At 33.5% G+C, this 27,367-nt stretch overlaps 1 protein-coding gene across 5 annotated transcripts in view; it reads left to right on the top strand.

Annotated features, from left to right (window-relative positions):
• The window catches only part of LOC308500297 (protein argonaute-3), a 98,736-nt gene extending 78,296 nt beyond the window's left edge, over positions 1-20,440 (top strand). For all 5 annotated transcript variants that reach the window (XM_081054700.1, XM_081054701.1, XM_081054702.1 and 2 more), the window contains 7 exons: positions 7,827-7,986; positions 9,436-9,526; positions 13,261-13,455; positions 13,810-13,944; positions 16,480-16,581; positions 19,251-19,450; positions 20,009-20,440. In XM_081054700.1, the coding sequence (XP_080910826.1) occupies positions 7,827-7,986; positions 9,436-9,526; positions 13,261-13,455; positions 13,810-13,944; positions 16,480-16,581; positions 19,251-19,450; positions 20,009-20,117 (992 nt within the window). In that variant the 3' untranslated portion in view covers positions 20,118-20,440. The remainder of the gene's footprint in view (positions 1-7,826; positions 7,987-9,435; positions 9,527-13,260; positions 13,456-13,809; positions 13,945-16,479; positions 16,582-19,250; positions 19,451-20,008) is intronic.
• The last annotated feature ends 6,927 nt before the right edge of the window (positions 20,441-27,367 follow it).

The following is a 27,367-nucleotide window of genomic DNA, read 5'->3' as shown; positions in this document are numbered from 1 at the left end:
TCTAACCACTGAGCCAATAGTTGCCCCCCCCCAAGTTTTTTTTTCTTATGTTATTTTCTAGTAGTTTTATAGTTTTGCTTTTTATATATAGATTATATTTAAATTATATAGATTAGATTTATATTATATATATTTATATTTATATATAGATTATAACCCATTTTGAGTTAATTTTTGTGAAAGGTGTGAAATCTGTGTCTAGATTCATGGCTGTCCAGTTGTTCCAGCAGCATTTTGTTGGAGAGACTGCCTTTTTCCATTAAATTACCTTTGCTACTTTGTCAAAGATTGATTATGTTTATGTGAGTCTATTTTGGGGCTCTTTATTTTGTTCCATTGGTCTATGTGTCTATTCATTTGCTAACACCACGCTGTCTTGATTAATGTAGCTTTATAGTAAGTCTTGACGTCAGGTAGTGTCAGTTCCCTGACTTTTTTCTTCTTCACTATTGTGTTAGGTATTCTGGGTCTTTTGTCTCCCTTATAAACTTTAGACTTAGTTTGTCAGTATCCATGAAATAAATTACTCAGATTTTTATTGGGATTACATTGAATCTATAGATCAACCTGGGAAGAACTGACATCTTAACAATGTTAAGTCTTCCTATACTTGGACATGGACTATCTCTGTTTCTTTGATTTCTTTTACAGAGTTTTAGAGTTTTCCTTATATAGATCCTTTATACACTTTGTTAGATTTATATCTAAGTATTAATAAATCTTTTTTTTTCTTTTGGTGTTAACGTAAATGGTATTGTATTTTTAATTTAAAATTCCAGTTGTTTATTTTGGTATTTAGGAAAGCAGTTTGACTTTTGTATATTTACTTTGTATCCTGCAACCTTGTTATAATCACCTGTTGGTTCTAGGAGACTTTTGGTCAATTCTTTGGGATTTTCTACATAGACAATCATGTCCTCTGTGAACAAAAATAGTCTTATTTCTTTCTTCCAAATCTATATACTTTTATATCCTTTTCCTTGTATTAGCAAGGACTTTCAATATGATATTGAATAGGAGTGATAAAAGGAGACATCCTTGCATTGTTCCTGATCTTACGAGAAAGAATCTAGTTTCTCAGCAGTAAGCATGATGTTAGCTATAGGTTTTCTGTAGTTATTTTTTACAAAGTTGAAGAAGTCCCCTTCTAATCCTAGTTTGCTGAGAGTTTTTATTATGAATGCATGATGCAATTTGCCACATGTTTTTTCTGTATCTATTGATATGATCATATGATTTTTCTTCTTTAGTCTCTTACTGTGATTGATTACATTAATTGATTTTCAAATGTTGAAACCCAACCTTGCATACTTGGGATATACTCAATCCCAGTTGATCATGACGTGTACTTCTTATATATTGTTGTATTCAATCTGCTAATTTTTTTGAGGATTTTTGCATTTATATTCATGAGAAATATTGATCTGTAATTTCGCTTTCTTGTAATGTCTTTATTTGGTTTTGGTATTAGGGTAATGTTGGTCTCATAGAGTAAGTTAGGGAGTATTCCCTCTGCTTCTGTTTTCTAAGAGATTATAGATAATTAGTATCATTTTTTCCTTAAATGTTTGGTAGAATTCACCAGTGAAATCATCTGAGCCTGATATTTTTTTTGAAAGATTATTAATTATTGATTCAATTTCTTTAATAGATAACAGGCCTATTCAGATTATCTGTTTCTGCTGTGTGAGTTTGATAATGTCATTAAAGGAATTGGTCCACTTTTTATAAATTATTAAATTTGTGGACCTAGAGTTGTTCATAATATTCTTTTATCTTTTAAATGTCCATGGGACCAAAAGTGATGACTCCTTTTTCATTTTTGATGTTAATAATTTGTATCTTTTTCTTTTTTTTTTTTTTTTGGTTTGGCTAGAGTTTTACCAAATTCATTGATCAATTCAAAGAAGCAGGCTTTTTTTTTGTTGATTTTTTTCTATTGATTTCTTATTTTCAATTTAACTGATTTCTGCTCTAATTATTAACATTTTCTTTCCTTCTGCTTGTTTTAGATCGATAGTGTTCTGTTTCTATTTTCCTAAGGTGGAAACATAGGTTATTGATTTCAGATCTTGCTTCTTTTCTAATATACGCATTCAAGGTTATAAATTTACCTTTAAGCACTGCTTTCACTGCATCCCACGAATTTTGATTAGTTATATTTCATTTTCATTTAGATCAAAATATTTTTAAATTTCTCAAGACTTCTTTAATCCATGTGTTATATAGAATTATGTCATTTAATATACAAGTATTTTGGGATTTCCCAGTCATCTTTCCATTATTGATTTCTAGTTTAATTCTATGGTGATCTAAAACTATATTATGTATGATTTCTATTCTTTTCAATTTATTAAGATATGTTTTTGGACCAGAATGTGGTCTATTGTGCTGAATGTTCCATGCGAACTTGAGAAGATTGTATTCTGCTGTTATTGAAGTATTCTATAAATGTCTCTTATATTCAGTTGATTGATGGTGTTGTTCAAATTAATTCTATCCTTACCTGCTGGATCTGTCAATTACCGAGAAAAGTGTGTTGAAATCTCTGCTCTAGTAGTGGATTTGTCTATTTCTCCTTGAAGTTTTATCATTTTTTGGTTCACTTATTTTGGCGTTCTTTTGTTAGGTGCATATATGTTCAAGATTGTTCTGTCTTCTTGGAGAAGTGATCTTTTTATCATTATGTAATTCCCCTCTTTATCCCTGGTAATTTTCCTACTTCTGAAGTTTGCTTTGTATGAAACTACTATAGCTACTCCAGTTTTCTTTTATTTGATATTAACATAGTATATGTATCTTCCTGTATCGCTTTATTTTTAATCTGTGTCCTTATATTTAAACTTTGTTTCTTGTAGGCAACCTGTAGTTGATTCTTATTTTTTTTAATATTTTTTCTCTTTTTCTGCCTTTTCTAGTTTTAATTGAGCATTTTATGTTATTCCATTTTCTCTCCTCTCAGCATACTTGCTCTTAAAAAATGTTTAGGCAATGCCCTAGAGTTTGCATTATATATTTACAACTAATCTAAGTCCTCTGTCAAATAATTATATACCATTTCACAGGTAGTGTACGTACCTTATAAAAAGTATTCCTAATTCCGCTCTCCTGTTCCTTATGGCATTGCTTTCACTCATTTCACTTAGTCATAAGCTATAGCCACCCAATACTTTGTTGCTGTTATTATTTTAAACAGTTATCTAGTCAATTAAGAACAAGAAAGCAATGATTTGTTTTACCTTTACTTATTCTTCTCTAATCTTCCTTTCTATATATAGATCTGAATTTCTGACCTATAATTAATTTTCCTTTTCTCTGAAAAACTTCTTTTATCACATCTTGAAAGTCAAGTCTACTGTCAACAAATTCCCTTAGTTTTTATTTGTCTGAGAAAGTATTTCTCTTCCACTTTAAAAAAAAATCATTTAATTGTTTAATGTTTACTTATAAATCAAATTACCACTCACATATTTTGAAGTGTTAAATCATTCTGGAATTCTTATTTTAAAAAGCAGCCACTTTATAACCTTCATCCCATTTATTTTTCTCATAGAAAAACTCTGTCATCATTTGACAGTTTTTTAATTTAAGTTTTGTTTCCTTAGTGCTGCTACTTATATTTCAGTTTCTCCTGTAGTCTTGCCTTCTTTTGTCTGAGCGCTGGGATCTCTACATTTGTAAAGGTGATGGGTTCTTAAGTCAGTCATTTGGTGTCAAATTTTGATTATAGTTTTCATTCTTTCTGATATATTATTTTCATGGGAGTATTCCTGGGTTAACTATTTTTTTAACAAGTTTTTGTATGTATGTGTGGTAAAATACATATAACAAACTTTACCACTTAAACTTTTTTTTTTTTTAAAGATTTCATTGGGGAAGGGGAACAGGACTTTATTGGGGAACAGTGTGTACTTCCAGGCCTTTTTTCCAAGTCAAGTTGTCCTTTCAATCTTAGTTGTGGAGGGTGCCGTTCAGCTTCAAGTTGTTGTCCTTTCAGTCTTAGTTGTGGAGGGCGCAGCTCAGCTCCAGGTCCTGTTGCCATTGCTAGTTGCAGGGGGCATAGCCCACCATCCCTTGTGGGAGTCGAGGAATTGAACTGGCAACCTTGTGGTTGGGAGCCCGCGCTCCAACCAACCGAGCCATCCGGGAGGCAGCTCAGCTCAAGGTGCCGTGTTCAATCTTAGTTGCAAGGGCGCTGCAACTATGTGGGAATCGAACCAGCAGCTTTCGGAGTTAGAAGCATGGAGCTCCAACCGCCTGAGCCACTGGCTTTAAGTGTATTCACATCGTCGTGAATTACCACTTATCCATTATCTATTTCCATCACCAGGGTTCATTTCCAGAACTTTTTCATATTCCCAAACAGAAACTCTGTCCCCCTTAAACAATAATTCCTCTTCCCACCAAACTCTGGTAGCCTCTATTCTACTTTCTGTTTCTATGAGCTTACCTATTCTAGGTATCTCATATAAGTACAGTTGTACAATATTTGTCCTTTTGTTTTGAGCTTATTTCACTTGACATAACATCATCAAGTTTTCTCTATGTTGTAGCATGTATCAGAATTTTATTCCCTTTTTTGTGGTAAAATACATGTGACATAAAATTTACCATTTTAACAAGTATACAGTTCAGTGGCATTAAGTACATTCACACTGTTGTACAACCATCACCACTATGCATCTCCAGAACTTTTTCATCATGCCTAACTGAAACTGTGTAGTTGTTAAACAATAACTCCCCATTCCTCCCTCATCTTAGGCAACCACCATTCTACTTTCTGTCTCTATTAATTTGACTATTCTAGGTACCTTATATAAATGAATCGTACAACATTTGTCTTTTTGTGACTGGTTTATTTCATTTAACATAACGTCCTCAAGGTTTATCAATGTGGTAGTGTGTGTCAGAATGTTTTTCTTTGTAAAAGCTGAAGAATATTCCCTTGCATGTGTATACCACATTGTGTTTATCTATTCATCAATGGACACTTGGATTACTTCCACCTTTGGGCCATTGTGAATATTGCTGCTTTGAACATCCAGCTATTTGTTCCAGTCCTTCCTTTCACTTCTTTTGGATATATTCCTGGAAGTAAAATGCTGGATCATATGATAACTCTGTATTTAATTTTTTTAGCAATAGCCATATTGTTTTTCACAGCAGCTACATCATTTTACATTCCTGCCATCAGTGCACAAGTGTTCTAATTTCTCCACATTCTCACCAACACTTATTATTTTCTCTCTATATATTTTTATAATAACCATTCTAATGGCTGTGAAGTGGTATGTCATAGTTTTTCTTTGCATTTCCTTAATGATTTGTGATGTGGAACCTCTTTCCATGTGCTTATTAGCCATTTGTATATCTTCTTCAGAAAAATGCCTATTCAAGTCCTTTGGCCACTTTTTAATTGGATTATTTGTTTTGTTCTGTTAAGTTACAGGAGTTACTGTTTAATTGTTCCTACCAGTTTCTGGCTTCATCAACTTCTGCTTCTAACAAACTGACCTTGGCTATGATTCTCTGCATTCACCTATTTTGGGGTGGCAGTTTGTTCTGTGAACTCAGTGCTCTGATGGATCTAAGAGAAGTCATTGATTTTCAGTTTGTTCAGCTTTTGTCTTGTGAGGTAGGAGTGATGACTTGCAAGCCTTTTACATGTTGGAGCTATAACCAGTGTCTTTCTAAAATATAAATCGGATTTTTATCTCTTTTCCTATCACCCCCACTTCAGTGGTTTTTCATTATTCGATTGATAAAATTGATATTTAAGCTGATCTTCGAAGAATTTGCATGTTCAAATCCATGACTTCCTACCTCTTCAGGATTCACCTCACTCTATGCTCTTTTCCCACAGGAACTTGGTTCATCCTCTTCCTTCTACCTGTAATGCTTCTCACACCCCGCTTTCCACCCTCCACCAAGCAAATGTGCATCCTTGTGAATTTTAATTCAGGCATCCCTTCCTTGGGGAAGCTTTGCCTGACCTCGACAAGGTCTAATTCTCTCACTTTGATTGTCTCAAAGCATCTTGTACCTCTCCTTTATGTTGCTTTCACACTTGTGATGTGAAATTTGAGAGGTTATTTAATTAAAGCCTATTTTTCTGGCTACAGTATAAGCTCTGTGAGGACAGGAACAATGTCTCTGTTGACTCACAATTGCATATCCAGAGCCTTGCACAGTACTAGCATATGTTAGGTGCACATTAAATATTTGTTGAATGAATGAATAAAGTTTTAAGGAGGGCAGCTTGTCATTACCTATAAAATTGTTAAATACATAATACCTTTGACCTCTCAATTCTACTTGTAGAAATTTATCCTAAGCTATAGTTACACAACCAAGCGAAAATAAATATACAAGGATATTATTCACAGCGTCATTTGAAATAATGAAAACCAGAGCAAGCTAAAAATATATCAGTATATATCGGTATATGACTAGTTAGATACCTTATAGCATTTATTTATTTATTTTTTATTTATTTATTTTTTTAATTAATTTTATTGGGGTGACAATTGTTAGTAAATTTACATAGATTTCAGGTGTACAATTCTGTATTACATCGTCTATAAATCCCATTGTGTGTTCACCACCCAGAGTCAGTTCTCCTTCCATCACCATATATTTGATCCCCTTTACCCTCATCACCCACCTCCCACCCCCTTACCCTCTGGTAACCACTAAATCATTGTCTGTGTCTATGAGTTTTTGTTTCTCATTTGTTTGTCTTGTTCTTTTTGGTTTATATACCACATATCAGTGAAATCATAGGGTTCTCTGCTTTTTCTGTCTGACTTATTTCACTTAGCATTATTCTCTCGCGATCCATCCATGTTGTCACAAATGCTCCTATATCATCTTTCCTTAACGCCGAATAGTATTCCATTGTGTATATGTACCACAACTTCTTTATCCATTCATCTATCGAAGGACATTTTGGTTGTTTCCATGTCTTGGCCACCATAAACAAAGCTGCAATGAACATTGGCGTACACGTGTCTCTATAGAGAAATGCTTTTATATTTTTGGGGTAGATACCCAGGAGAGCGATTGCTGGGTCATATGGTAATTCTATTCGTAATTTCTTGAGGAACCTCCACACTGCCTTCCATAGCGGCTGCACCAGTCTGCATTCCCACCTTATGGCATTTAAAAACAGGGTAACTGCTGTTGTTCTAAATAATAAGGGTACCTATATATTGAGATTCAAAACATACTATATTATTAAGTGAAAATGACAAGTTGCAAGATAGAACGTATAGTATGTTCTCAATTTTGATTTTAAAATGTTTTCCACGTGTTTTATATATAAGTTATATACACTGAACTCTTTATGATAGTTATAATGGCAGAGAGAGAGAAAGGAATAGGGAACTTTTATTCTTTACACTATAGTACCTCTGTATTTTTAAATTAAAGGTTTGAAATAGGATTGAAAGCTGTAAATATACCAGGATTATAACTGCATTAAAATAAAACTACTAGAAGACAGAATACAATAAAATACTAATAAGGGATTATGTATGATATTTTTCTCCTTATGGTTTTTAAGTTATTGTGTTATACTATTTTTATGATGATAAAAATATACTTTCATATACAAAGAAGAAAACAACTGGAAAAATTATCACTGAATACTTAAGCTAACCTTCAAAGCAGTATATTTTAGATTTTAACAGCACTGTTTTAGTATTGGTGTAATTTTTGGTATCCTGTAATGTAATGATGTATTTCAAGGGAAGAAACACAGTACCTTAATTTTCAGTAAAGTTCGACCTTTTTTCTAACTAGAGGTATTTACATTTATTCCATAGCGGAAGTGAAACGTGTAGGAGATACACTTTTGGGTATGGCTACACAGTGTGTTCAAGTCAAGAACGTAATAAAAACATCCCCTCAAACTCTCTCAAACTTGTGCCTAAAGATAAATGTTAAACTCGGAGGGATCAATAATATCCTTGTACCTCATCAAAGGTAAGATAAGCCAATCACTTAATGAAATGTTCGTTTTTCACATCTTAATTTTTCTATATATTGCCATATCTAAGATCTGTTTAAGGAACAGCTTTGGTGATGCCTGCCATGAAAGGGAAATAGATATTTTGCAAAAAATTAAAAGTTTGGGATGGCGAGATGAAGAGATTCACCTGTAAAAAAAAAAATCCCCTCCCACCTTCATTTTCATTTAGTAGACAAAATATCTCTTGTCTAGCTAGAAAGTATTGAGAGCTTATTTCTCCCTGGAGAGCCCAGCTTGAAGAATTTTTTTCATTTTTCAATAGTCATCTTCAACCTGGTATCATGAGGCTTCTCACCTAGAGAGTGAGGGAAGAAAGGAGGTGGGGGGATTAGGGAGGTGCATGTCAATTCAGGAAATCAGTTAAGGAAGCTATATCAACACTGCTGCAGTCAGTGGGACAACAGATGTTACTGTTGTGTCACCATTGTATCTAAAAGTTCTTAGGAGGTATGAAACGTAATGACCTATAAAGATGTGATGGCTAGGAAAGAGGTTTACTGGGAGAATTGAGCAACACGTTTCCTTTTAATAGATGAAGAACTAGGGCTTTAAAAAGTTAAATATCTTGGGGTGGCCAGTTAGTTCAGTTGGTTGGAGTGTGGTGCCAGTAACACCAAGGTTGCCGGTTCGATCCCCACATGGGGCACTGTGAGCTGCACCCTGCTTAAAAAAAATAGGAGTTAAATATCTTGACCAGTATGCACCACAAATAAGCATTACAATAAGGATGGACCTATGTGTGTTTGACACTAAAGCTCTTTTTTCCCTATTTTCCATGTTGCTCTATTTTCTATTCCTGTGAAATATGAGATGAGATTCATAAGTGAGATGAATATATAATTTTATCAACAAGCCCAAGAACTAAGAAATAATCATTTGAATCTTAAAGGATATAGTTTTAGAAACAAATTAACTGCTAGCTACTTTATGACAAATAAGTGTTAGTCAAATTTATACTTTTAGCCAGGGGAGGGGAAGTAGTAGACTTTCATAATCCTTTACATTAAAAATCTCTCCTTGAGAGATTACATAAACTTAAAATATAAGTGAAAGAAAGATCGATACAAATTAGTGGATTAATATGAGGAAGTTTAGCATTTTATGCCTGTTAATGAAGAACCCTAGCAGCAATTGTCCTTTGCAACCACCATCAGCAGTACTTAAGGCAGAAAACTGCTCTGAATAAGACATTAGACATATGCATTGTGACAGCTTTTACTTCACTGACCAGGGATTCATGAATTAAGAGAACAAAGCTGTCAGTATCTCAGGTCTTTGAAACTGTCTATATAGGACCTCCTCTGTGCTCTGTCAGCATCTGGCAGTTGTGTTGCAGTATTATGAAACAGATAAATGGATAATGAAAAAAATGAATTATCTAACTCTTAAAAAATGTGTTTAAGACCTTCTGTGTTCCAGCAACCAGTGATCTTTTTGGGAGCAGATGTCACTCATCCACCAGCTGGTGATGGGAAGAAGCCTTCTATCGCTGCTGTGAGTGTCATTAGGCAGGTTTATCTTATCTAAAGTTTAGGCAAGGATCAATATTTTGGTTTCAGCTTTTTGAATTTTAAGGATATTTTCTTTGAAACCAACTTTTATAAATATATATAGAGAGAGCCAACTTTCAAATGTTCTTTGTGTTTTTGAAAAGAATGATTCTGCTCTGGTTTGGGGACTACAAGTTCCATATATGTCTATTAAATTAAATTTATTATATTACTCAAATCTTCTGATTCCAACTTTAAATTGTCTGTTTGACCTATTTATGATTGTATATTTTCAGTTACTTCTTGTAATTCAAAGTTTGTTTATGTATTTCAATGTGTCTTTGATACAGAAAGATGCATTACATATAAGCTTGGTGGATTGCATTTTTTTAAATTCCCTTTTTTTAATATTAGTTTCAGGTGTACAAAACAACATAATGATTAGACATTTACACCCATCACAAGGTGATAACCCCTCTCCCCAAGTCTACTACTCCTCTAACACCATATGTAGCGGTTGCAATACCATTGACTATATTCCCTATGCTGTACTTTACATCCCATGACCACATGTATATGTAATTATAGTTGACATTCAATATCATTCTACTTCACATTCAGGTGTACAGCACAGTGGGCAGGCATCTGCACAATCTATGAAATGATCCCCCTGATAAGTCCAGTACCCATGTGGCACCCTACATAATCTTTACATTATTGATTATGGATTGCATTTTTTTCAATATAAAATATCTTCCACCTTTGTCCAATTTAATACTTTGTACCTGAATTCTTTGTTTTACTACTGCCACTCCCACTTCAATATCTGCCTATTATATCTTTGCCCACCTCTATATCTGTAACTTTTCTGTCAGTTATTTTAATTATATTTCTTATAAATTACAGAAAGCCAGATAATAAATATTACCTTAACAGTGATACAATTTAAGTTTACCCAACTTGAAAATTGCTTGATTTTAACAGCTGCCAACATTTTGAAAATGTCAACATACTTTAGGCATTCTTGATAAATTTCAGAAATTAAACTAAGATTTTTAATATATTTTTTCTATCCATTATAATTTTTACATAAATCGTAAGTTTTCACAATCTGATAAATCTTATTTATCCTTGAAAATGATAGTAACGTTACAATTTTCATGTATGATTCCAAAACTGTTTTCATTAGTGAAGAAAATTGACTTTTATCTATTTTAAACAAATTACATTGCTTTGTATTCTTAGTTATTCATGAATTGTTTACATTTCAAGTGTCCTAGAGGTACTATTGAGCCATCTCTGATAGTCATAAAAATGTTCTTATAGAAGATAAAATGATTTAGGGGAAAAAAAGAAAGAAAGAAATTCAGAAAACTTACTTTGGATTTGCTATTTTGGGATCATTTTTCCAAGAAAGTTTAATCATATTTGAATTCTTTAAGACTTGTGGGTAGTCATTATCCTTTCCTACTAATCTATTTAAACTAAATACGGTGTACGCTGTATCCACTTTTATCATTATCAAAGGCCTTGTAAATAGATTTTATTAATTGATTATTTTTGCTATATGACTTCTGTTTCCAATAACTTAAAGACTAGTGTGAGAAACAAATGTGAGTCATAAATGCCACATGGTATAATAAATATTATCTTAACAGTGATACAATTTAAGTTTAGGTTGTCAAAAACTGGTTTCTTTCGAGAAATTCAGGGAGTTGAAGTGTAGCATAGCGGGTTGTGAGGCTAGTAAGCTTTTGAGAGTCTTTTTGTGCCATCAGAATGGGTATGGATTTATTTTTTAGTAGTGAGATACCATTCAAGGGAAAGATGGTCAGAGTTCTTTTTTTTACATATAGAAGATAAAGAAAAAGCAGATACAACCCCATGTGTATAATAAGTAGACAAGTTTTAGCTCATTTTGTAAAAACTCTTGATTATTTTCTAGTCAGACTAAGACAAAAGAGAAAGGTAAGAATTTTCCATATTTTGGTTTCAAATAAATAAGGCATTTAAATTACTAACAGGAAGTTACTCTTTTGAAGTACTATATGTATGTATATATTTATAATTGAAGTATAATTGATATATAACATTAGTTTCAGGTGTAAACATAATAATTCAGTATTTGTATATATTGAGAAATGATCACCACAATAAGTCTAGTTAACATCTGTCACCATACATAGTTACAAATTTTTTTTCTTGTGATAAGAACTTTCAAGATACACTATCTTAGCAACTTCCAAATATGCAATACAGTGTAGTCACCATGCTGTACATTACATCCCCAGGACTTATTTATATAATAACTGAAAGTTTGTGTGTACCTTTTGATCCCCCCTTCACCAATTTCACCCACCACCACCTCTGGCAACCACCAGTCTGTTCTCTGTATCTGCGCACATGAGGTCAGTTGTTTTTGTTTTGTTCTGTTTTTTTAGATTCCACATATAAGGGAGATCATATGGTATTTGTCTTTTGTGATATAAGTCAGATGGAGAAAGACAAATACCATATGATCTCCCTAAAAAAAAACAGAACAAAAGAAAACAAAAACTCATAGATACAGAGAACCAATACAGAGGGGAGGGTGATTGGGGAAAAGAAAATGGGTATGGGAGATCAACTGTATGGTGATGGACGGTAACTTGACTTATAATGGTGACCACTATGTAGTGTATGCAAATATCGAATTAAAATGTTTTACACTGAAATATATGTAATGTTGTATATCACTTTTAGCACAATAAAAAAAATATTTCATTTTTTTTTTAAATAGCTGAATAATCCTCCACTGTATATGTATATATGCCATACTTTCTTTATCCATTCATCCATTGAGGGACACTTAGGTTGTTTCCATGTCTTGGCTACTGTAAATAATGCTGCAATGAACATGGGGGTGTAAAGTTCCATTTTTGAAGCATGACTTTGGTATAAATACCAAAGGAAGGAAAAGAAGCTGAAGGCAGAGTGATCAGCTGGTTCTCAGCCTAGGCTCTGATCAGAATTATGTGTAGTCATTTTTAAAATATTTGGATGCTAGAGATCATGCTTCAGTAGGTCTGTAAGTGGCTATAATCAAGGTGAATCTTTAAGTTCATGCTTTAAAGTTCCCTCTGCTTCAAACACATAGCAATATGAAAAAGACACAGAAAGAGAAAATTAAGATAGCTACTCTCAAAACCAATATTAATTTCTCTAAAGACCAGATACAAAACACAAATACAACACAGTAAGACTTGACGATGGATTCAAGCCTTCTGGTCTAGGACATTACAACAAGAGAGGAAAAATTCTTTTTAAATTTATGAAGTTTAACAGTACTAAGATGATGCCAAAATCTTAAGTATGGTTCCGGGTGGAGAAATCAAGGGTTTCAGTGGGTCCTCTTTTTTTTGCTTATCTCCTTTCACTTATTCTCTTCATGTACATCTTTTTGTCTCTGTTCTTTCTCACTATTTGGGCCTACCAGAACATCTGTAAATTAGAATCTAATTGTTAAATGTAAAGTGCAGCCTACTTGTAGGAAAATAGTTTTTGACCCTATATTAGGTCTTTTATTCTTTTCTTCACTGGGAATTACTATACTCAAAGTGCTCAGTGGTAAGTAGTCAAGTTTTAGTAAAATACAAATTTAAATGAAATCCATGTACCTTTTTCAAATTTTTTTATTGTGATAAATTCATATTCATGTAGTTTTGATTATCTTAATTTCTGTTTCCTTTTCCAACTTAGGTTGTAGGTAGTATGGATGCCCACCCAAGCAGATACTGTGCCACAGTAAGGGTACAGAGACCCCGACAGGAGATCATCCAGGACTTGGCCTCCATGGTCCGAGAACTTCTCATTCAATTTTATAAGTCAACTCGGTTCAAACCTACTCGTATCATCTTTTATCGGGATGGTGTTTCAGAGGGACAGTTTAGGCAGGTTGGTTGCCTGGGATCTCATAATACTGTGGTTAAATCACACATTGTGTTTATAACATGGTGTCTAGTTCAGAAGTTAGAAGGCTTAATGAAGTTTCAAGTTCCTAAAGTCAAACTAGACACTTCCTTAGATTTTTCCTTTTAAAATGTTTACTATGTGTAAGCCTTGACTTCTGAGACCATGCTCTAATAATAGTTAAGATGGAAGAGAGAGGTATAAAGAATAGAGAAGCTGGAATAGAGAGCTGTAGAGTGATGAGATTAAGAAATACCAAGACTAAATAATTATCTTACTTTGAAGTATGTACAAGAGAACAACTGACTATATCAAATCTTTCTATTTCATCTTCTCTAGGTATTATATTATGAACTACTCGCTATTCGAGAAGCCTGCATCAGTTTGGAGAAAGACTATCAACCTGGAATAACCTACATCGTGGTTCAGAAGAGACATCACACTCGATTATTTTGTGCTGATAGGACAGAAAGGGTAATCTTACATCTGTTGTAATACTATTATAAGCCAAGCTTATCTAACATAGTTCATAGACCACTTAACAAAGGCTTTCTGCCAACAGCAGGGTTTCTAATACATAGTAGCAGATTTCAACAAAGCAGATTATGAGTATAGCAGCCTCAAGATAGGTTAATGGTTACTTTTTAACTTTCCAGAACTTCTAGTATAACACTCAGAATGTTCTAAATCCTATTAATGCTTTTTGTTGTTGCAAAGAAACTCATAGTTTCAAAATTGCTTTTTCTATTCATATTTTTCTTCAATGTTCAAAAGAAAAAAGGTCTATTCTTTTTTTAAATATTGTGTAAAAATTCGTTTTCTTAAAAGCTAGTGACTTTCTAGAGTGATTAGTGGAAATTCATGCAAGCTAACTTTTAAACAATGCTTCCTTTACAATTCACATAATTATTTGTTATACTTTATAATGTGCATGTGTACTTTTATAATTAGGAAAAGGAAAGAGGTATGAATACATAGGGAAATACATCTCTTTGTCTGTATGCGACATAGGCAAGTAGCAGTCTAGCTATCATTTCCAGTGCCCTGCTTCTCATCCTGCAAACCTTGGAGCAGAGAAATCTGAGGATTTCAAGTGTCAGTGTCCCCTTGGGAAGGGAGTTCAATAGAAAAGACTGAGAGACAAAGTAGTGTCTCTTGTCTTTATTATATATTTGGTCTTTGGTTACACTCACTGTGTAACTTAGGGCAAGTAACTTAACATCTCTGTGCCTTTTTCTTTCTCAGCAAGGTTAGGATGATACTAATATTTACTGTATTTGGGTGGTTGAGAGGATTAAATAAATTAAAATATGTGATGCACTTAGAACTATGCTTGGCATGTACTCAGTACTCAATAAAGGTTTGTTACAGTGTGGTGGTGATGGATGGTGGTAATAGTAAGGAAAAAGAAATAATAGTAGGCATCGTTGTGGGTATTTTTTATCAGTTGAACTCATTTGATCTTCACAAACAACACTCTGAGGTACTTACTATTATTATCCTCCATTTTCCACAGAAAGAAACTGGGACACATGGAGGTTAAATAACCTCCGATGGTTGCACAGCTAGTAATTGACAGAGCTAGGACTTAGATCAGGCAGGCCGACTCAGCGTGGCCTTCATCCCCGTCCTCTACCCCCTCTCTGATAGCAGCACTGATAGTTTTATTGTGGCTTCCAGGTTGTTAAAGGCCTTTGACCCTAAATTACTAGGTACATTTCAGTACCTAGAAAACCAAAGATTCCTTCAAAAGTAGGATGAGGAAAACCTAAGGTAGATTTAATGATCACTGGTGTCTGCTGTTTAGTCATGCCAGTTTTCCATTCGTTTGCTTCTCTTTCCGCTTTGTTCTAAATATTACTACTAATAATAGATTAGAGATCATTACAAACGAGGAAACAGAAGCACAGACAGGTAAAATACCCTACATCACACAACTAGGCGCTGTGATATGAACCCAGGCACTCTGCTTCCTCTCTACCTGGAGTAAAACTTTTTATATGTATTAATTAGATTTGTGTGTTCCAAATAGGCATCATGTATTAGAGTACAAATTGTTTTCTTTGTTTTGTGCTTGGTGAAAGCTGGCTGGTTGGTCTACACAGCTATAATTCACGCCCGATAGCAGTCCCTCCTGTGGCAGAAATAATGTCTGAGTCAGGAAAATAGTTTCTGATTTGCTCGCCTTGTAAACCTAGAGTTACAGTTAATGATTTTAAACGTGTTAGGGATCAGGAGGTGGAGGTAAATATATAGCTGTGTCTTAAGGTGTTTTATTAGGATTCTTTCATTATTTTGTACCATTTCATTCACATACCTACCCAGAGAAAATCATGGTGTCTGTTTCCTTATAAGATGTTGAAACTGCTGGTGTGAAATAAAAAGAATAGGGCTTTTGCAGTCAATTCCATGTTTGACTCCTAGTTCTGCCCTTTACTGTATGCTAGTGGGCAAATGATTTTATATTCCTGAGCCTTGGTTTCCCCCAAACAAATCAGAATAATACCTAACTTGCAGAGTTATCAGGGTTAGAAATACTGTTAATGTAGAGTACCTGACACTACTGTATTGTGTCTCTACAAATGGTGACTATTGTTGATGTTGTCCACATTCTTTCTAAAAATACATTGTTCTCTAAGGAAAATGATAATTTTCATAAATTACACAAGCCAGAGTACCTGCTGTACCACAAATTAGAGCACCTAAAGTAACTTGGAAAATGGCAAAAAAAGGTTTTAAGTCTTCCACCCATATTGGGATCAACAACCAGTTAAGCATAAGTAGAAACTAAGAACTCTTTGTGGTTTATCATTTTCACTTTCAGCGATATTTAAGAATAGGAACCAGGACTAGAATAAGGTCTGCTCTTAATGCCTGCTTAAGTAATATTTCAAGCTGCATGTAGTGAATCATGGGATCAGCTTATATATTTATACATTTTTAAAAGAGCTTTCCAACACATTCTTTATATTTCTCTTGTTTGTTTAAACTTTAACCAAACAAATCCAGGTCGGAAGAAGTGGCAATATCCCAGCTGGAACAACAGTTGATACAGACATTACACACCCCTATGAGTTTGATTTTTACCTCTGTAGCCATGCTGGAATACAGGTAAGCCTACACTTTGGATGATATGTTTTAATTCAGGAACTTCCATTGACATGTATATTTTTTTTAAATCTCAGAAAAAGGAGAAAGACCTCTCTCTGCACTCCAAATTGTTTGCACATGAAATTAGATGACACTTTCAGTAAATAAACTTACCTTTCTTACCATGAGAGAAGCTATGAAAATACCAGAGTATAAGTAGTGTAATAAAATAAATCTCCCTAAATTGGGTCCTTACCCTAAAACTTCAAAAAACTTTAAAATATCCCCGATTGTTCCTTTGGCATATGTTTTTTTTAATAATAACACTTCATGGAAAACTTTGACATTTACTGGCAGATATTGAGCATGTGAAACAGTTTAATTGTAGAATTACAGCTTTAAGTTTCAGTTACATAATTTCAAGTCTATTCTTATTCTTTTCAGAAAATTTTTTATTAATTTATTAGCTAATATACTTATTATGTTATAAGCTTTAATTGAGTGTGTCTCAAACTTTCCAGCAGCAGGAGAGAGTGAATTCATATTCCTAGGAGGACTGAGAGAATGCAACCCAAAACTGTTTTAGGCTACTTGCCCTTGAATAGAATAGAAATTTTAGGAAGATGTACCTTACTATAGAGCTGCATCTTAAAGCTTCATATATATACATCTCACATACACTAAATCCAGTTTCACTCTTACAGCTTAAAATTATTGTCCCACTCATTTATCTGTGTTCTATATCTACTTCTTTTGACCATCAATGTTACATTTCATGGAGGGTAGTCAGTTAGCAAAACAAAGTTAAAAGGGCCTTCTGAGATAAAATCTGTCTCATTGAAGTATATATTTTAAACCTAGTGTTTCTTTCCATGTATTTATTCCAAGGAATACCACTGTGACTTTTTAATAAATATTGCAGAGGAGTGAGAGATTCTCTGTTCAAATAAATTTTGGAAATGCTGGTTAAACAGATTTTTTTTTTTACTCGAACTTTTGGATATGCAAATGGTCATTTTGAATCTTAAAGACAGGAATGTTTCCCCGATGTAGTTAATCAAAACCTTTGTCTTTATAGCCCAATTTCTGATGGTCTTATTTATATATTATCTGTCTCATCTCTGGAATGTGTGTCTCATTCATTACTATGTACCTGGCACCTGATACAGGATATGGCATATAGTGAGTGTTCAGTCAATACTGAATGTATGTGAATGTACGATATCTGATATGTGCATTATAAACATATAATTTGGGGGAGGTAGATATGGTAATCATTTGAATTTTATCCCTCAAATCTTGCACAGTGTCTGACAAATGATACTCAAATATTTGTTAAAGTACCAGTTAATTTTTCTCCTTTGCCAGTGCCATTTCCTTAGTTCCTACCCTCATCTCATACCTGAACTAATACAACAGCCTCCTAACTGCTCCCTTTGCTTTCAGTTTCTTCCTATTTCTAATCCATCCTCCATATTATTGCTGATGTTACTTTTATAAAGCCCAATCTCATCGCATTTTTAAAAATCTCCTGTTTAAAAAAAAAAAGAAAGAAACCTGCCACCTACAGGTGAAAATCCAAATTCCTAAGCATGTCCTTCAGTCTGATTCCAAACTTCATGTTTTTCCCCTCATGTACCATAATCTGTTCATACTAGTCTATTATCTATTCCCCAAGTACACCATGAAATGTTATGCCCCTGTGCTTTTGTTAAGGTGGTTCATTCTCTCTGCTGTCTCCCAAAAGGCCAAATCTCACTCATTTCCCACTTGGTAAAGAACCAAGGCTTACCCCCACAATTACTTCGTTTGGTATTTTCACATGGGACCAAGTGCCACTAGTGTTATAGCCATTTATTTGTTGTTTTATAATTGTAGACGCTCTGTCTCCTCTACTCCTCTACAAACTGTGTTTTCCAAAAGACGGAAAACCTTTGACTTTGTTTTTCTTTAACTCCATAGTACCTAACACAGTAACTAATACATAGGAGCTCAAGCAAATGTTCTGGTGTTTTTTATTATGGTAAAATATACGTAATATACAACTTAGCATTTTAACCATTTTTAAGTTTACTGTTCCATCACATTAAGTGTATTCATATTCTTATGCAGCCATACCACCATTTATCTTCAGAACTTTTTCATCTTCCCTGACACTCTGTACCCATTAAACACTAACACCATTCCCCCTTCCCCCAGCCCCTGACAACCACCATTCTACTTTCTGTCTCTATGAATCTGACTACTCCAGGTGCCTTATGTAAGTGAATCAGATATTTGTCCTTTTGTAACTGGCTTATTTCATTTAGCATGTCATCAAGGTTTACCAATGTCACGGTATGTATCAAAGACATCTCTTCCTTTTTAGGGCTGAGTCATATTCCGTTGTATTACATGTCACATATTGTTTATCCATTCATCCATCAGTGGACACTTGGGTTACTTCCACCTTTTGGCTATTGTGAATAATGCTGCTCCTTTGAACATAGGTGTGCAAATATCTGTTCGAGTCCTTGCTTACACTTCTTTTGGATATATGCCCAGAATCAACTAAATGTTTTTTAATCAATTGTTAAATTAGAATATATTTTACTAATGTACAAAGCTGGCTTTTTATATAACTTAGTCTGTGCTGAATATTTATTTAAAAGTTTAGAAATCAACAGAATGTGTCTTTGCCTTGTCTACAGGGTACCAGCCGTCCTTCACACTATCATGTTTTGTGGGATGATAACTGCTTTAATGCAGATGAACTTCAGCTGCTAACTTACCAGCTCTGCCACACTTATGTGCGCTGTACACGATCTGTTTCTATACCTGCACCAGCGTATTATGCTCACCTGGTGGCATTCAGAGCCAGATATCATCTCGTAGACAAAGAACATGACAGGTAATATAAAAGCATAACAAATACAGACTCTCACCCAAATCTAAGTATGGCCTATATGTTAGGATTTTCTTGGGAAATTTGTTTAAGTGTTTCCATGTCAGTATGTGCCTCTCTGCCATAAGTACTGCCATTTAGAATTAAAGTTCCACAAGCTATTAGAGGAGTCAGTGATCCGTATGAAAAGCAATGATAAAACTAGGTGCCAAAGATAAGGGTTCCCATTATAATCTGCAGTCTAGGCTTATTAGTAATAGAATGATATTGTGATTTAGTTGCTTTACCAAATTAACTCAAGGGAGAGATTATTGATAATAAAAATGATTTTTCTGACAAAATTATAGGATATCTGGGATTTGCTTTTAAATAATCCTAGGCGGTGAGAGAAGTTAAATTGGCCTTGAGTTAATTATTGAAGCTGGGTAATAGACATATAGGAATTCATTATACCAGCCTCTACTTTTAAAAATATTCTTATAGTTTTCTACAACAAATAATATTTTCCAGAATTACTACATCAGAATAGGATTTGTTTTGTGTTCATTGCCAATTCTTTTACAGTGCTGAAGGAAGTCACGTTTCAGGACAGAGCAATGGGCGAGATCCACAAGCTCTTGCCAAGGCTGTACAGATTCACCAAGATACCTTACGCACAATGTACTTTGCTTAAAACGTCCAAGGATGTTCTCGGAGAGGAAGAACTGAAAGATCGACATACAACATATGTTTCCAGTGGAGTCAGTTAGGTGGGGATGCCTGCAGCCATACAGAAACCAACACTGTGGGGACCAGGGTCTGATTTTTATGTTGATACTAGCAAGATTGTTTACTTCATGGAGAAACACAGCACCATTATGCAATATGAAACCAGCCAACTGCTTTTTTGTGCAATCTCCTGTAGGAAGTGTCGCCATTGTTTTGTTTTCACTTTCTCGTAGTCTAACCCTTTTAATGCCTTTACCTCAAGTTGCTTGGCAGCACAACTATCTTTGCAAAAAAAAAAAAAAAAAAAAAAGGAAAGGTAAATGATGGTTTTAAAAAAAACATGCCTACATGAATAATCAGTGATTGTTCACAATTACGTGTGCAAACAAATTAACGTGCATTCGTGTATTCTTGTAAAAGGTATCTGTGTATATTTTAAATATATACATGTATACTTCATATGCATATATATCTGGATCTACACTGATAATAGATATATATGTTCTTTGTGTATGTTTTATAGTTCATTCCATTGGGGAACTTCCTTTCCTTTTTATTATCCTCCCACCACCACTTTTATTTCTCTCTCTACCTCCCTTGCCTTTATCGCCTATATATTTTTCCCTAATCCTACCAGTGACATTCAAATGTTCATGTATCCGGTTAATTTGAATATGAAGCATGACAAACTAGACTTTCATTTTGCACACCCACTCCTGTCTATTGTCTCATACACCATTCTGAGTCCTCAATTCTTGATATTGCTTATTTAAGAAACAAAGTTATTTTATGTGTGTGTGTATGTGTTTTTGTGAGAGTTTGTGTCTTCCCCCTCCAGCTCTGAACTTACATTTGCCATTTGTGCAATGTGTACATAAGCAGTAGCAACCTAAACTATTCTTTTTCTTTAGTGAGTTTGTTAAAGCTGCTATAAATATAGAACCTGTCAGAAGTTTAACTTTTTCTCTCTATAAGTGATATGTATTTAAACAGCCTTCTGTTTCTATGGGTTATACATGGAAATCCCTTAAAGCTTTTATAAAGGGTAAATATTTTAAATGATTGGAACTCTGTAGGGTCGAGACCTCTGAAATTGGGTAGAGAGAGAGGGGGGGTTATTGAGGTTTTTATAATTTTTTTTTTTTTGCTAGGTTACTTGCTGCCTCTCATACCTTAATGTGATTTTCATATATATATTTTTATATATATGTATGTGTGTATATATAAACATATATGTATGTGTTTTGAAGTATAGCTTCCTTTTCTATTTATTAGGATAGTGCTTTAATAATTATAGAACTGTATTGGCAACATCGTTTATGGAAATATAATCATGTTTATTTGAAGAACTGACAACTTGTTTTTGCTGTCTTTTAGTGCAATAAGCAATTTTAAAGGAAAGCTGTGTCTGTTTGATGTCTTTACCACAGATAGTGGGAGAAACAGGCACCTCTATAATTTTAAAAGAGGAAAGTAACACCGCCTTAATTTCAGAAGGAAAGTTTTGTAATTTTCAAATCTAAGCATGTCTTTAAATATCATAATGAAAATGAAGGAAGTTAATATCCTAAATGAGTCTGACTATGAATATTAAAAATAAAGTTGAACTTTGATTTAAGAAATGACCATGAATAGATTAAAATTTAGAAGATATTTAAATTCTTCAAAAATAAATCATGTTTATTGAGAAATCATACTGCTTAGGTACCCATTTTCATTAACTGAAATGAATTAGGAAAATGTGATAACATTTTTTTTTTAATTTTTGCTAATTTATCACCAGTGACTTTCCTTTTAAAATTAGGGTTATGGTGACAAAGACAGTTAGGACTTTGAACATTTTAAATGAATTAAATCACTGAAATGTTGGGAAAAGTTTTGGAAAACTTTTTTTATTGATTTCACTTTACGGTATTAAAAAGTACTATGAAGCTGTCAAAACCAAGTTCACCAGTAACATTGGATTCAGGGGAGCTTTGCACTTTTTAACTCATGAAAATTGCATTTTAAATTTTTTTTTGCACTGGTTCATAGTATAAATATTACAGATTGTTTCCAGTGGGCATTGTTGTTAACCTTTCAGAATTCCATCTGCTCATGAAAATGAATGGATTATCTCTATAGTTCCTCTCTTACCTGTAATCCACTCTTATTGCCAATTTACTGTATTTTGAGCCTAAAACCTGAGCCCATGTCCTCCAACAGGTATGAAATCTTTTGTCCCTCTGCCAGAAAACTAAGAAAGTACTGTATTTTGTATGTTTATTATATTGAAGTGTCTGAAATGCAATTTACAACACTGTCTCAAAGTTCTTTACATGAAATAATATTTATATAGTATGTACATTTTTTCTCCCAACCCTCCCTCCTCCTCCAAAATATTTCTGTAACATATATATATGTGTGTGTGTGTGTGTGTATATATATACATATATATATATACACACACACACATATATATGTTTTTGGTTTTTTACATTGAAACTTCACTGAATATAGTAGTCAGGAACATGGACAAGAGAAGAAAATGGTGTGTCCTAGATGGTAAAAACTTGATTGCTGTATGCTTGTTCAATATGAGTAAAACATCTTCCTTTATCTGTGGGAGTTGCAGTTTCATGTGGGAAACTTTAGGATCCAGGGAAGAGCTGTAGATACATTTTCCCTATTTACTGCTTTACCTAATTTTCAGTTACTTATTTTCACCTGCGCTAGAATGAAGCCCATAATTTAAATCTATTTGGAAGGACTTTTACAGAGGAAAAAGAAAAAAATTTTAATATAAAGCTTTACCTTTGAAGTGAGTTCTTTTTTAGGGTTTCTTTCTTACAGTTTCAACATTACTAGTTTAAGGTTGATTGATTTAAAAGAATATGTATGGTATATTTCTATTTTGCTTACTAACAAGTTGGTATATCAAACTTAATTTTAAGAAATCTGTGCTTAGAATTTTAAGCTAAAAGACTAAGAGGCAAATACTTTTTGAAATTGGTTTTCATTATTGTACTTCTTGCGTAGAATTCCTGATGTTATTTACTTATTTTTTTAAAAGTTGTTTTGAATTCAATGGCCATGAAACTCAAAATGACCTTTCTATTCCTGTCCTTGCTCACTAACTATATCATGAATGCTAAATTTGGTCTGCTGTTTTCTGTGATGTATAACAATGGCTTTAAAATGTCAGTCCCAGCAAATGATATAATTGATTTTCATGTGAAGAAGAGTTGGGAGTTTAATGTATATTTTGGATAGCAAATATGTCCGTGTGAAGTGCTGATAGGTGTTATTATACTACAGTATCAAGTTACTGGCATTGAGGACCATACATTTATAACACTGTAGCTGCTATATTTATTTAAGTAGACTCTGATAGTTACTGCACTAAACAATGAGAAAATGAGTACCAGTCAAGGCTAGTGTTAGACACCCCCCCTTTTTTCCCCCTAAATAAGATTAAGAACATGAAATACTAAAGTAACAAAGGGTGCTGCCATTTTAGTTTCAATTTAATATCAGGATACTCTTTCTTTTGTTTCAGACATGTGGGTTTTTACTTTAACAGTTTTGAAAAAGGGTACCTCAGCCTCCTCAGTACTGGTTTTTGGTGTATTTTCACAGAAGTAAAGATGCCCTTTATTTTTTTCTTAATATTTTACCTTTTAACAAGTTTCTCAGAAAAAGTATTCTTCTATGGAAATCTCCCTGTTTGTAACCTATTAATTTATTTCTATTCCTAGAAGAGAATCTAGAAGGGATTCTAGTAGGAATGGTCTGGATGTTTTGGAAGGTACTTGGTTAAGATTCATCTCTAAATTCTAGTGTAGGGACTCCCAACCTTCTAAAGATCTATACCAGTTTTCCAAACTAGGTTCTCTAATGACCTACCACTGCCTAATGTTTACTTGTATATTTATACTAAAATGGATTTTAGTATGACAGACCTCATGACAGACTCAGTCATGACAGACTTAAGGTATGTCTCGGGGAATAAAAGCTGAGTTGCCATTCAGTAAAAGTGGCTGGCAAAGGATCTCAGTGTTTAAGGAAACGGTGAACACTCAGAGAGTGCCAGTAGTAGACCTGAAGTAGTTAGGTGGACTATAGAACAGGAATTAGAAATCATTATTTAAGGAATTTGGTGGACGTTTTCAGAGGCTATCTTGAATTTGCCAGGGGTGTTTGTTAATTTTTGTGGAATTGATAAAGCTGGCCAGTTGGATTTAGCTAGAGTAGTTTGTAGTCTTGGTATTTCAGACTTGATGGTAATGTTTTGCTAAGAAGCTTAACTGACAACTCTGCATAATTTTTATTTAGCATCATAAAACCTGAATTAAATATTTGCTTCACTCATCATCTTAGATAGTCTCCTACTGAATACTTTTAAAGACAGTTTGCCCCTAACAGTAACTTGCTACTTAAATTACCTTTTATGAATTATTAGTCAAGCTTCATAGGCCTAGCATCTTTATTTTGGATTTTTTATCCCTATGAAGTTTTAATCCTTTTCATTCTTTTTGAAAATTCATGGATGTCTTAAAGTTTCAATAGTACTAGTTGGGAGATTTTATATCAAATGAGGCCTTCCTGAGTGGCAGTATAACCCTGACTCTAGAGTCTGTCTTTATTTTCCTATTTCCCTCCCATTGGATTATGTAAAGGACTTTTGTGATTCTGTAGGAGTTCAAAAATAAGCCAAGAAGAATGGGTAAAATCAGTACTACATAAATGTGAGAGTTTTCTCCAAAAAAAAATCTTATTTTTTAAAATTCCTGCTTATACTAAGAACATTCTTGATCAGTGGCAATGTTAGAACTGATACTGTGATTAGTGAAACCTAACCTGACTCCTAGGAGGAAAAAAATCAGTCTCTTTCTCTTTCTCCCTCCCTCTCTCTCCATATATATATATAAAATCTCACAAAGGGAAACAATATTTTTTACTTTTTCCTACTTTTAAAAATGGTACATTTCAGTCTATAGTTTTCCATGTCAGTCAAAATAATTTCTTTTAACTAAGATATAATGGTCAAGGTTTGTGTAATATTATCTACTGCTAGATTTTATTTTTGAATTTTATTTTTCTTTACTCGTCAAAGATAGTACCCTAGATTTTCTATTATTAAGTCTCAAGAATCTTTTGCTCTAAAAGAAAGTAAAAGGGAACTTTAACTTAAATGGAAATTAAAGGTTCTGATTTGAATTAAAGATAGAAAGACAATAAATTTGATATAGAGGGTTGAGATTTTCCAATGAGAAAGAAGCCTGTTGAAATATCAGGTAACAAACTCTGACAAAATTGAGATCCTGTTACATCATATATCCAGCCATTGGCCTCCTTTCCTTTTTGAAATCAGTGTCTGAGGTAACCGAAATCTAATGTTAGGGTCTCAGTAAAGCAGGATGTTCTTCAAGGGAGATGCTGAATTAAATTTTTTTAATCATTTTTTTAAAGCAAGGTGGTTCTTAGAAAGTGCCTTTTCAGAAGATGGTGCTGTAGATTTTTATTTTTCAAATAGCATGAGGCTAAAAATTTTAAAGATGAATTATTTTAGAACTCCAAGAGTGTGACAGTTCATATAAATAATGTTTATTTGTTGTCTTGAATCTGGTCCAAGGGAACGAAGTAAAGCTTTTTTCAGTAAAGTATCTAGGTAAATGCTCACCAAATGTATTTTGTAAATTTGAAAACAAAATTTTTAACGCTTTCAGTTCTCAGCTGTGTGGAAAGTAATCCATAGGCACATAAAACAGCAAATCTGCTTAACTTTTTAACAAGAATAGGGGTAAAGTAGCAAGTGCCTGAACAGAAAGGTAACTTGCCAGAAAGTCAAAGGCTACCTTTCCTTTTTCTCCCCACTCATCCCCTGCAAAGATTGACCCTTTTGTAAATATCTATTGGCAACCTTTTCTAAATAATCTTTATTAAAGAAGACTGCTTATAAAGGGAGAGCCAAGTCATCATGGCAATCAGTTTTAAAAGAAAAAGTAAAATGGTTATGTCTCTATCGTTGGGGAAGTTTTCTTTTTTAGGAAACAAGAAATATTTTAAATGATTCTTTTTTCTAGCATGGGGCAACTATGAAAAACGATGACAGTACATCTAAAAGGGTATGATCAGTTCATTAGAAATAGAACATGCAAAATTGGGCTTTGGAGGAAATAAGCAAATAGAAGGATAATAGTAGGACTATTCATACTTATTAGAAATTTCATAATCTACCAGAAAGCCATTTTCCCCCCAGACTAGGAAGCAGTAAATGATCACCTAACTAGTTCTTGCTTGTGAATTTGGTGAGCATTCCTCCAGAAAAGAATAGACAAAAAACACCACACCTCAGTAACCTTGTTATGCTGCATTATGTAATAATGATAGTAAAATTATATTGATTGTTTGGAGTGTACTGTGTCTTTTTGCAAATATACATGCACATTAAACTTTTTCATTTTTTATAATGTCTTAATAGCAATTATGAGTTTATTTTTTTAATAATTTTTGTATTGTGATGTTTATATTTATTGACAATTCGTGTGCAACTTTTGTATTTTGCTTAGATGTTGGTTTTAAGGTATTTTATTTTTTATGGATATTTCTAGCTTTTCCTCTTTCTTTGTAATATTAGTGAAGATTAAGATGGAATATTAATACACCAACCAAACTACTAATTCTATAAAGTCTAGGGTTTGGATTTTTACCAATAAATCATTAACACTATTTTCTAACTTAGAATATTTAATGTTGTTTATATGGTGGGCATTAAAGACAGTCTTTAGACAGATTTCTAAATGTGGAAGGGGGGGTGGGACTTTTCTGTAAGTTAGATATCTTTCTCTTAAGAGATTGGATTAATTTTACCTGATCAGCAGTTTTGGGGCAACTTGTCAGTAAATGATTGTTACATTTCTTTTTTTAACTTCAGCTACATTGAAACTACTTAAATGGTCACATCATCCAGCATTAGGATTATGATACCATTTTCATAAGCCTTGAAAACAAATAGCAAATGATCCAGAAGTCATTGATATTTGACTTTCAAATGGGATTCCCCCCCCACCCATAATTATATAAGATTGTCTACCCTGGTCATTTCCCTAGCAGGCTTTAAAGTTGATTCAACCCTAAGAATCAGTGAAGAAACATAGTTGAAGTGTCTATGTAGAGCCAGGGATAAAGACTGATTAATATAGTATTTCAGTTCATTAAAAAATTTAACAAAGT

The sequence above is a fragment of the Rhinolophus hipposideros genome (genome assembly GCF_964194185.1).
Source record: "Rhinolophus hipposideros genome assembly, chromosome: 8".
In the NCBI taxonomy this organism is placed as follows: Eukaryota; Metazoa; Chordata; class Mammalia; order Chiroptera; family Rhinolophidae; genus Rhinolophus; species Rhinolophus hipposideros.
This window is presented reverse-complemented; position numbering and strand designations above follow the sequence as displayed.